This window comes from Lynx canadensis, chromosome B3 (genome assembly GCF_007474595.2).
Source record: "Lynx canadensis isolate LIC74 chromosome B3, mLynCan4.pri.v2, whole genome shotgun sequence".
NCBI classification, from domain to species: domain Eukaryota; kingdom Metazoa; phylum Chordata; class Mammalia; order Carnivora; family Felidae; genus Lynx; species Lynx canadensis.
Genome location: NC_044308.2, coordinates 41,997,067 through 42,008,779, shown reverse-complemented (window position 1 = coordinate 42,008,779; position 11,713 = coordinate 41,997,067). Strand labels below are relative to the sequence as shown.

Genomic DNA, 11,713 nt, shown 5'->3' with positions numbered 1-11,713 from the left:
GCTCTGTCTCTCTCTGTGTCAGAAGTAAATAAGTATAAAAAAAAAAATTTAAGAAAAAAAAAATAGAAGCCCAGGTTGAGGGTCTGAAAATGTTCTTGGTATTTTTCCTGAAAATTTTTTTTACCAATTTTAACGGGGTTATATGCCATAGCGGCATGCTATGATTGACCACGACTTCAAGATACAGCCCACTGAGATAACCAAGTTCTACCAGAACATCAGTATATCTACTAGAACATCTCTATATTACGTTAAATAATGTATTTCGTATCGCTTTTGTTTTTGTTCACCTATCCCTTCGTCCAATAAAGGAATTTTGGGTAAACCTCAATATTGTTGCTTGTGTGTAGCTCCTTCTAAAAGGTATCTTCAGAGGTTCTGGTGTCAAAACCTGCTGACTTTGTGGGTTCTTGTTCTTGTTTTTGGTCTCGTTCTACCTCAGAAACAAAGCAAAGATAGATTTGGATTAGAGGGGGATGAGGAGTCGACTATGCTGGAAGAATCTGTTTCCCCGAAGAAGTAAGTATTATTAAGAATGCTGGAGAACCCCCTTCTCCCTAAATGGGCAGGTTTCTTCGTGCCACCTCGGGGCTCAGTTACCCTGAAGTCCGAAACATGGCGGAGATGACAGTGGATGAAATAGAGGAGTCTTCTGGAAGTGTGGTCCCCAGACCATCATTTTCAGTGTTGAGTATGTCTTGTGGGAGGAGGCGGCTATGGATTTCAGGGAGACACTGAGCAAGATGTGGTCTTTAACTCCCATCTTTGGACACAGTGAGTATTCGTGAATCCTGTTCTGCAATAGCTCAGTGAAATCTGATAACCTGCGTCATTTTCATCAAAGGCTGGAGAGTGGGCCTCTGTTTAGTTCTGTGCCCATGGGGCAGGGGTCTAGCCGATGGAGGAGTTACTGTTTATAGAACTCTTACTACGTGCCGCATGTGTCATGAAGCAGCACAAATGGTTAAAAACATGGACTCTGGAGCCAGATTTAAGTGGGTTCAAATCTCAGGTCTCTTTTTTTCATGTGTGGCCTTGGGGACATTACAAATTTCTTCTGCCCCTTCATCTCAACTGTAAAATGAGAATAAGGATAGTACCACCTTGTAAGTCTTATTTTGATGATTCAGTTGTTAATAAAGCATGTAAAATGATGCCTGGCATATCATAAATATTTCCTGCTCTTATCATCATTTTCAATTCAGAATAGTCTCAATTTAACTTCATTTTATAGGTGAAGAACCTGAGATGTATTAAAATTAAATAACATCTAATTAGCGATACTTTGAGGAAGTCTGAGCACTTGCTCCTGTTACATTACGTAGAGCATTATGATAATAAGTCATCTTGTCTACACTCTGTGTATCTAGCATGCTGTCTCCTTTGATCCCAATAACAACCCCCCGATGTAAGAGGTAGACCAGATATCATTGCCAGTTCGTGACTAAAGAAACCAAAGCTCGCAGAAGTTACTTGAGATGCATACATGTGGCAGAGTCAGGAGTCAGTTCGGATCTTGTGATGTTTCTTCTAGGACACTGCCAGAAAGTTCTAGCATATTCAAGCATATCGAACTTGCTAAGTCATAATAATTGCATCTCTAACATTTCCACACTCCGTCACTTTATCCCAATTTGCTTCATAATTACCTTGAAGGTGATTTTCCTTGTGTCCCCTATTTTAGTACACAGTTTGGAACCAAACGTGATGTGATGCATTTCACATACTTGCTCCCCTCTTGAAGAACATCTTAAGTCCTTGGAATTACTAATGACTGTAGATGGAAATCAGTAAGCTAGTGCTTTTTGCCAGGGTGAGTTGTTCCCTCAGAGGGCTGTGTTGGACTTGGACTTCTAAGAGCAGCTGAGTAACTGTATGAGCCTAGAGGACTGGGGCCTCTTCTGCCTGGGATTCCTGTAGCCCCTTCCCACTGCCTAGGGCATCACGGTGAGATTTGGTCACAGCAAAGAGGAGGAATGGTCCAGAGTGGTCCCCATCAAAAGAACTGCCACTTTTCCCTGCATCAGACTTCAGCTGAGATCACAGACTGCAGATGACTTCCTAGTGGAACCCCTATATCTACCCCCCTTGGTGCCAACCCTTCCACTGTCCCTCCATGGATGCCTGCTGTCTGATATCCTAGCATGGCTCATGAATTTTGCCCTGAGCAATAAGGAATGATCTGTGATGGTGGGAAAACCCTAGAACAGAGGCCTGACTTCTTAGTGCAGCTGCTCACCCAATCTGCCCCCTACAACCCCCCCCCCCACACACACACACTCCCCCAGACTCTCCTTTGCAGGTGTGCCCTCTGGGGTGCTGTGGCAGATCCACCACCTTCATATGCTCAAAGTCCTTTACTTCTCGTTCTAAGTAAATAGCAACAAGTAAAAAGTTAATTTTTTTTTAAACTAGATATCCTAGGAACCTTCCCAGACTTTAGTTGAAGTCCTCTGGAGGAGGTGCCAAAGTCTGTCATATCATCAAGGCTCCAAAGGTGTTTAAACACCTTCTGTGGTCAGTGGCCTTGGACCTGGGGAAGGAGAGTAAGCTGTGGGAGATTTTCTTTTAGTTCCTTTCTACACTTCCCCCTTCAACCAAGAAGACTAAATGACCTGTGTCTCCAGTACTTAGAATAGAACCTGGCCCATGGTAGATATTTGTTGAATGAATGCTCTTTCAGGTAGGATTTACCAACTAATAGATCGCTGTATCCTAAACTTTTTCTTAGACCTGGAATATCGTTGTTAGAGGAATATCTATGTGTTGGTTTGGGCGGCCGGGGAGGGGGGCGGGGAGGGGCATGGAATTCTTTAAGAAGGACTAGTTGCATTATATCATGAATCCGTTGGGAATGGTTATTTATAGTAATAATTATAAAAAGATGCAGGGTTTGGGGAGCCTGGGTGGCTCAGTGGGTTAAGCGTCTGTCTCTTGGTTTCAGCTCAGTTGATGATGTCACGGTTTGTGACTTCGAGCTCCACATCAGGCTCCATGCTGATGGTATAGAGCCTGCCTGGGAATATCATTCTCTCTCAATCAATCAATCTCTCTCTCTCTCTCTCTCTCTCTCTCTCCCCCTCTCCCCCCCCTCCCTCCTGCCCACTCTCAAAATAAATAAATAAACTTAAAAAAAAAAAAAAAAGATTCCGGGTTCTTCAGGGTATTTGAGTATCACTTCATTCACAGTCCTGTCTGTGCATGTCTCTTTTGAATTGACCTCCAAAGCGTAACGCAGCAAACTGCTGTGGCACTTATGCTATCTTGTCATTACACTCCCTGCAAGCGGCCACCTCCCAGTGACCAGACCCTTGTCCCCTGCAGGTCTACAATCTTGCAGCAGCAGTTCAATCGGACTGGAAAGGTGGAACACAGCTCCGTGGCACTGCCCGCCGTGATGCGCTCAGGCTCCAGTGGGCCCGAGACCTTCAACGTCGGCACCATGCCCTCCCCGCAACAGCAGGTCATGGTTGGGCAGATGCACCGAGGCCACATGCCCCCACTGGTGAGACTTCCCCCACGCTTGCCCTGCGCGTCAGTGCGCCACCTCTGATGTGCGGTGGAGGGACACCAGCCCTGGCGATAGCTTGTGTGTGTCATGGTGTTCTCACTAACTCCCATCTGAGCCATGGCTCTTCAGCTGTGCCATCCTGACGCCTGACTCCCCGGTGCTCCTGTTAAACCAGATGCTTCGGGGCACCTGGGGGGGCTCAGCCGGTGAAGCATCCAACTCTTGATTTCAGCTCAGGTCATGATGTCATGGTTCGTGAGATGGACTGGCATGGGGCTGTGCACTGATGGCCTGGAGCCTGCTTGGGATTCTCTCTCTCTCCATCTCTCTCTCTCTCTCTCTCTCTCTCTCTCTCTCTCTCTCTCTCAAATAAATAGGAGGGAAGGAGGGAAGGAGGTGGGTTAGTAACTCCCCGATCACAGGTGTCCTCTGGGGCTGGAGAACAGCCATGACCTCTCCACATGACTGGTGATTCAGAGCTATAGAACCCTGGTTCCCTGCCTTCACAGCATCAAGCTGCTAACTAGCCCAGGTACCCCGTAGAAGGTCTTAGAAATAGACCAGGTCTGTAGTGATCCACACTTTGCCCTGAGTGAATTGTTGCTTCTTCTCCTGCTGCTGGTCTGGTCTGCCTTCTCAAGGAATCATGTGCTTCTGGGGAAGAACTTTTTAAGAGCTGAAAAGCCTATAAGCTCAGAAGAAATTTGACTCTGAAGAAGCACATTGACTATGGGTTTTGGGTGGAATCTGTCCTTATTTACTAAGAATAGTTCTGTGTTTAACGTGTGTTTCCTATGTTTGAGATCTTTTGTCCTCAGTACTCAGAGTAGGGTAGCTTCCCTGCAAGAATTCTTTCTGGGCTTTTTGTCACCTAATTAAGCTCCACACGCTCCTGATCATAACCTCTCTATTGCAAACACCCATATCAAGCATTCTGTTGATACAATCAGCCCCTTGCTTGAAATGGGACGTGGTTGGGGTTGTGGAGACCCACCGTGAGCCACTCTCTCTTGAGCCCAGAGTTCACTTTGGCCTTGTTTTGTATAAAGGGTAGTGTCAGTTCCAGCAGCCAAGGTATGACTGCCCTATGGTCATCTGCCTTTGCAGACCTCGGCCCAGCAGGCTCTCATGGGGACCATCAACACAAGCATGCACGCTGTCCAGCAGGCCCAGGATGACCTCAGCGAGCTGGATTCACTGCCACCCCTAGGCCAGGATATGGTAAGTATTATTCATGGTTGTCAGTTCCGTGTCTCTGCCCTGGCAAAAAAGCTGGGTGTTGCATTCTGTCTGCATTCACCTCCAATAAGGGGAAGTGGAAACCTAGGGTTTGTTTTTTTTGCTTTTTTGTTTTCACTATATTGAGGCTTTGTAGTGGGGTGGTACCCACAGGAAGAGAATCGTGGGGCCAAGAACTTGAACTCTGGAATCAAGTGATCTGGGCTCAAATCCCAGCTCCACTGCTAGTGTCTATGTGAATCCAGGCAACTAAGTCTCTCTAAGCCTCCGTTTTGTCATACATGCACGGGGTCCTTGTGAAGACGTGGTAATCCCGTCGTGTGTGGCATTCTTAGCACACTACCTAACACACCGAGCTCAACAAGTATTAGCTGTTAGGTCAGTGCTTCTCAGACGTTAGCCTGCATCAGTCACCTGGAAAGGCTTGTTAAAACACATTGCTGAGCTCCATGTCTTTCTTTTCTCACTCAGTAGGTCTGGGGAAGGGCCTGAGGCTTTGCATTTGCAACAAGTCCTCAGGTGCTCTGCTGTTATCTGAGTACTGTGCTTCCAGAACCACTGCCTTAGTGTTCAGCTTTTCAGTAGGGCGGGGTAAATAGCTGCCTTTCTGTAGGTGCTGCTGCACGAAATTCTCTGGCCTGTCCCTACTCAAATGGTGGCCTGTGGACCAGTGGCTTTGGCAGTACGTAAGATCTCTTGAGAGGTGTGGAATCTGGGGCCTTATCCCAACCCTCTGAATCAGGAAACTCATGTTAGTGGAGGTCCCAGCTGTTTGATGTGCACATGAAAGTTGCTGAAGGACTGGCACTGCCATTCTCTGCCCTGCTTTGCATATTCCAGTTATCTGTAGGAGCTTAAAGTTGGTTCAAACTTTAGCTTTGAGGCTAAAGGCTGAGGCCCACATCAATCCATGTCATTGAGGGCAGGGCCTGCTTTTTTCATCTCCCCAGGTGGTTCTAATGGGCAGTCATGACTGAAAACCACCGAGTTAGGACTGACAGGGCCTTCATAGCCCAGAGCCAAGTGCAGTATGTAGCCTCACGTTGGCCACCAAGCATAACTGCCCTCTAAGTCCTTCCTGCGCACTGTGTTTTCTCACTTGCATACTTGTATACCTGCAGGTGCAATTGTACTCAGTGTTTTGTCTCCCAAGTACCTGAAATCATTAAACATTTTGCAAGGGGAAACTCCAGAGTAAAAATACATAAGGCAGACACCCTGCCATATCCAGCACTATTGTGAGATAGTTTTAAAATATTTGGACTTGGGGCACCTGGGTGGTTCTGTCTCTTAAGCCTCTGACTTTGGTGCGGGTCATGATCTCACGGTTCGTGCTTTGGATCCTGTCTCCCTCGCTCTCTGCCCCTCCCATGCTGACACTCTCTCAAAACAACACAATTTTTTTTTAAATATAAAATATTTGGACTTAACATCGTTGCTTTACCAATTTTTAAAGAACTAGTATACAAAAAAATATTAGTGCTAGACATATCCTAAATCTCGATGAATATTTTGGGGATGTTTTGGGAAGCAAGTCAGCATCTGATGTTACCACAGGGTCATCCTTATGAATGTAAACGATCATTTATTGGCTAACCCCAGAAATGCCAGGAAATAGAGAATTTGCTATTTATAGCTTCCAGTGAACATAAAGTCGAAGATCTGGAAAGGTTTTTAAAGACCATTGAATTCCTACAGTAGAAGAAACAGGAGGCACAGGACATAGATGCTATTTGCCCAAGGTCATGTCTCTTGTTAGTGTTAGAACTGGGTCTAGAAGAGAGGTCTTAACCCACCCACCCCCAGGTCCTTCCAGGACAGGTGTTGCATCTACACCCCGTTCATGTTGTTAATAAAAGACAAATTTTCTGATGACAGAGAACACCCATGAGCTGAAATACCCTAATTCTCACCCTGCTCGCTAAAAGTGTAGGTGGAAATTATCAACAATTGTTCGTGCTGATATGCAATATTATCACGAGACATTAATTATTCTTATTTTTTACTGAATTTACCTAAATAAAACCATGTAGAATTTTTCTAAGATCCTAAAAGCTAAAGAGAAAGCAGTGGAAGAAACCTGGAGAACTCCCATGCCATCCAGCATCAATGAATGAGCAAGAGGCCTGTGAAGGGCATGGCTGACTTCAGGGCCTCTTTGGTGCCGGCCCAGTGACCAGAGTATAGACAAAATCTTGGTATTGTTTTATAGCGTGACCTCTCTGGTGTCCTGGGCAATCCCATGCCTGTAGTGACTGTGTCATGTACTTGTCTGCTTTTGCAGGCGTCCCGGGTATGGGTTCAGAATAAAGTCGATGAATCCAAACACGAAATCCACTCCCAGGTCGATGCGATCACAGCTGGAACAGCTTCAGTAGTTAACCTCACTGCCGGTAAGTCTCTGAGGGCTTTGTGATGTGTTGTGGTTTGCTTCTTAAAAAAAAGGACTCTTCTTTGATTGAAACAACAGATTTTCATATAATGAGAGGCTGGTCTATTTTTAGGCACACTGAGTACTTCAGGCAGTTTTTCGCACTGACCCAGGAGAAAGGTGGGGAACATCTCATTCCTTTCCATAGATATCATGCATCCTTCGAAAAGCACTTACGTAGCTCTCCTCCTTGTTCATCAGCATGATGGACGTGCCTCAAAGTGTATGGAGACTCGTGTCTCCCTTCTGGGGCTTACAGTCTAAAACTGGCTTTGGATGAATAGACCCATCACGTGTGCCTCCTTCTGTCTTGTGGCACAGCGTGACTCCACCTTGCGCTGTCAGGTGAGAGCCCAGAAATGTCTTGGCCTCATGATGCAGCATTTCAGTGCTTCAGGAACAGAACTGACCGGCCTAAGCTGCTGACACGGACCTAACGGAAAGGGCCATGGGACGCCAAGACCTGGGGACTATGCCAGTGCTCGTGCTCAGTATTTCAGCTTAGGAGGCCTTGGGGCAAAAGATTTGGGAGGGGCAGCACCTCGGAGACATGTGTCTTCCTGTTTGCATCCAGCTTTGTGTCCGACTCCTGCACAGTGAGGGCTGATGCCATCGCCCATCTGGGCTCTCCTCACCCTTCACCACCCTCCCTTCTCTGTCCCAGGTGACCCTGCAGACACCGACTACACAGCAGTGGGATGTGCAATCACCACCATTTCTTCCAACCTGACGGAGATGTCCAAGGGCGTGAAGCTTTTGGCAGCCTTGATGGACGACGAAGTGGGCAGTGGGGAGGACTTGCTCAGAGCCGCGAGGACCCTCGCGGGGGCAGTGTCGGACTTGCTGAAAGCTGTGCAGCCTACTTCTGGAGAGGTGAGCTCCTGGGGCACACGGTCACCCAGGTTCTGGGTGGCAGGTGCCACCTTGAGTGCCACAGGGCTGTTGCTCCCTGAGCTGTTCCTTCCATCTTGATGGGGCATGTTACCAAACTGTGGGGCATAGAGTTGGTGAACTGGGTACGGAATCTGTAGTTCAACTTTTGGGATCGGTTGAGCTCTTAGTAGGAAATTTCCCTTTCCCCTCACCCCGGGGTACTTGATCAGATACAACTTCAGAAGCTAACACATATGGTCAATACACATTTAAAGGGGATACAAGTTTGTGCCCTAATTTCCATAAAGTGCCTATCACCTCCCTACCCGCCGAGCAAAACTCATTGATTGAACATTGCAAGTCTATCTACCTGTTGCTGGTTTATAAGACATCAGGCCCTTCCTTGCACAGATTGTACCAGGGTATTTAGGTCTCCCATCTGGCGGACGGTCTGAGACTCTCTTGTAGGTGAGCCAATCCTGAGGGGTTAGCTGTCTGATGGCACTTTGGAGGAACTGCATTTTCGTTCCAACCAGTGTGTGCTCTTTGTTGTAGCCTCGACAGACAGTTTTGACTGCTGCTGGAAGCATCGGACAAGCCAGTGGGGATCTTCTGAGACAGATTGGAGAGAATGAGACTGATGAGCGATTCCAAGTAAGATATCTGCAACCCATAATTTTGGAAAGGAGTCTAAGCGATGGTCTAGACCCAAATGGGGAGAATGTGTGAAAAACCAGATCTTCAGTGGGCTGTCAAGAATAAGATTGAGATGGCTTACGTTGGGGATGAGGTCACTGTTACTTTTTTTAAAGAAATTTTTAACTAATAAACTCCTTTCACTTACGTATCCCGCATCATCACTGTAAAGCGTTTACTTAGCTATTCTTGCTAGTCTGGATGCCGGGCGTTCATTAAACACAAAAGTGGAGGGAATAATGTCCTGAACTCCCTTGTGTCTACCATCCAACCTCTGTAATCATCGACTCATGGCCAGGCTTGTTTCATCTTCTGGGAGCGGTTTTTAAGTAAATGAGCCCAGAGTCCCCATGGGAGAGAGAGTGTGGACTCCCATACACTGCATTCACAGGTAGCTTTGGTGCCCCCCCCCCCTTTGTATCCAGAGGTGGATGTGTTGTCTGTGTCATAGCCCAAACCAGCATGACGGGAAAGCCTTTTTTTTTTTTTTTTTTTTTTTGTCACTCTTGTTCAATACCAAGGATATGTGCTGTTTGTCCTCTGGTGCACAGCTGTAGCCGCTGTTGGCAGCTGGCTTGATGTGCTGCCAGCTCAGACTGGAGCTCAGCTTGTCTGCCTCTGTTTCCAGCCACCACAGATGAGGGGAGCTTCGGGCTACGATGAGCTGGGCTTCTCACATACTCGTGGGCACATGCCCTCCATGCCTTTCTCCTTCTCTGACGTCCTCATTTTGAGTAGTACATAACTCCATTCTGTTGAAACCTAATGGTTCGAGCCCAGGTTCTCTGGAAGAGGCCCTATTCCAAATCCCATGTCAGGTTTACTGTCAGGGAATTACACAGCATTCAGAGGAAAAAGATCATTCAGCTTTACAGTAGCGTTCAAGTTTCTTAATTCACGAGTGCCGATTCAGCTTGCCATTTCATCCGGAACTACCACACTGCATCTACACAAGATGCATCAGTTACACTAAGACAGGGTTGTACATGTTGGGATACATGGAACGTGTACCTGCATCCGTAGATGTAGCTGTCTCCTACTTTGCACATAGTTGCAATGCTGGGACCATAGGACTCATTCATGTTCTATCTACAGTGCAATAAGACAGCCAATGCTTAAACACTGAAGTCATGCTGGAGGGTGAGACCCATAATGGGTGGTAGCAGTATTCTTGGAAGCCATTTCTAGGCTGGGATGGCCAGTAACGACTTAACTTGAAAGAGAATTTACTCCAGACCACATAAATATATCCCACTAAATTCAAGCAAACACCCTATTCTGCCTTGGCCTTGGCTAAACCCCCCAACTGCGCTTGTCTTGGGCATTGATTGTTTTATTAGCGCAGGTAATTCTTGGTAGGCAGGGACCTACTTAGGAATTGGGTAAGTAGGAGATTCAGCTGTTGGTGTACTAGGCTTAATTATCTTGAGGTGGTCAACTTTCTTTCCTCAAAAATATTACTGCTTTCCCCAGAGTGTTTGGCAAGGTGGAGAAGCAAGTCACAGTTCTTCCTGAGATCTTTCATGCATCCTTGTATTGTTGAAGGCTTTCTCTCTTTTCTTTCTCTCTTTGACAGACTGTTACACTGTCACGTATAAATGCCAACTCTGCTCCCTGTCGTTTGTTTCTATTTAGAGGTGCTAGGAAAGCAGGTTCACGTTCACAGTAAGGTCCTGCAGACTTTCTTAGCAGTGAAAGGCCTTACTTGACTGCTTTCCGTTTCTGTAAGGTCTCTAGGCAAACATCAGTGTAGTAAGGTGATCCTGTAACCTCTTGGAGTTATGAGTAGCCCCTGGCTTTCTGACATTGGATTTCTTATGCACTATTTTTCTGATTCTTGAGATCTTATCTCAGAGCTTTTCTTGGGTTCTCAATGTACTGCATGTTCCCAGAGTTAACAAAGATTTATTTTACACGGGCTACATAATAGGGGTCTTGTTGAAAGGTTTGACAAAGGCCTTGTCAGCAACTGTAGCTGTAGTATCACGTTCTTTTTCTAACTGTATTTTTTTTGGACAAAATTAATAGGAAGAAAAGGATTTCTTTAAATGAGTCTAACAAAGCCCTTTAGAACAATCGTGAGCCTACACGACCAAATCTTGGTCCCTGTGTGAAAAGACGAATTCATATCAAGCGAAAGAATACTGTGACCTACTTTGGAAAGATTTTTTTTTTTTTTAATCTTGTGAATAATTTGTGACATTCAAGTTGAGTGTGCACTGAACATTGAAATAGGTGTTCAAGAACTGTAACTTAGGCCATGTTGGGAGCAATTTCCAAAAGTTATGTGGCCAACAAGTGCCAGTCAGATCCCAAAAGCATCTTCACTTTTTGGCACCTCAGGCCTTGCTTTTTCCTTGGACATTCAATAAACCTTTTAAAAAAAGAAAGATAAAGACTGAACTAAACTGTTCCTTTAAGACTGTTTGTTTTTGTCCATTTAAAAATCTGCGTATGTGGTCATTTTATGGGTTTCTGATTTGCCTGGATAGCATGTAGTTTTTGCTCTGTGTAAAATTGTACAGGGTGAACACCCCTTTCAGTATATCTTCCTATAAAATGTCTTCTTGTAAAGACTCTTTGGGTGCCCTTTGCATTCAGAATCAAAAGTGCTTTTCATTATCTGATGAATTAATAAAGACTACTGACCACATTTCCTCTGGGAGAAAGCCTGGACATGTTCGTTCAAAATAAAAATGGCTCATATATTTGGGATATGTTTGGGAAGGCATTTCCAAACCAAATAAACTACCTTCACTATTCAAAGAAAGGAAGCAAATTAAATGTAACAGTGATTATTCTTCAGGCCACACAGATGGGTGACAAATCTGGTGGGCTGAATCAAAGGATTCTCCACCCTGCAGACAGAGTGCCTTTTTGTTGAGTTGAAGCATGATCTGATACAGAAAGGCTCAAAGCTCCTTGCATCTTCAGTGAGGTCGTAGCTTATAGCTAGTTTATTT

The 11,713-nt window shown here is 45.6% G+C and overlaps 1 protein-coding gene across 4 annotated transcripts in view; it reads left to right on the top strand.

Annotated features, from left to right (window-relative positions):
• Positions 1–11,713, top strand: part of TLN2 (talin 2) — a 439,345-nt gene that overhangs the window by 278,989 nt on the left and 148,643 nt on the right. For all 4 annotated transcript variants that reach the window (XM_030318033.1, XM_030318034.1, XM_030318031.1 and 1 more), the window contains 6 exons: positions 443–519; positions 3,325–3,505; positions 4,619–4,732; positions 7,035–7,143; positions 7,846–8,054; positions 8,610–8,708. In XM_030318033.1, coding sequence (XP_030173893.1) covers positions 443–519; positions 3,325–3,505; positions 4,619–4,732; positions 7,035–7,143; positions 7,846–8,054; positions 8,610–8,708 — 789 coding nt within the window. The remainder of the gene's footprint in view (positions 1–442; positions 520–3,324; positions 3,506–4,618; positions 4,733–7,034; positions 7,144–7,845; positions 8,055–8,609; positions 8,709–11,713) is intronic.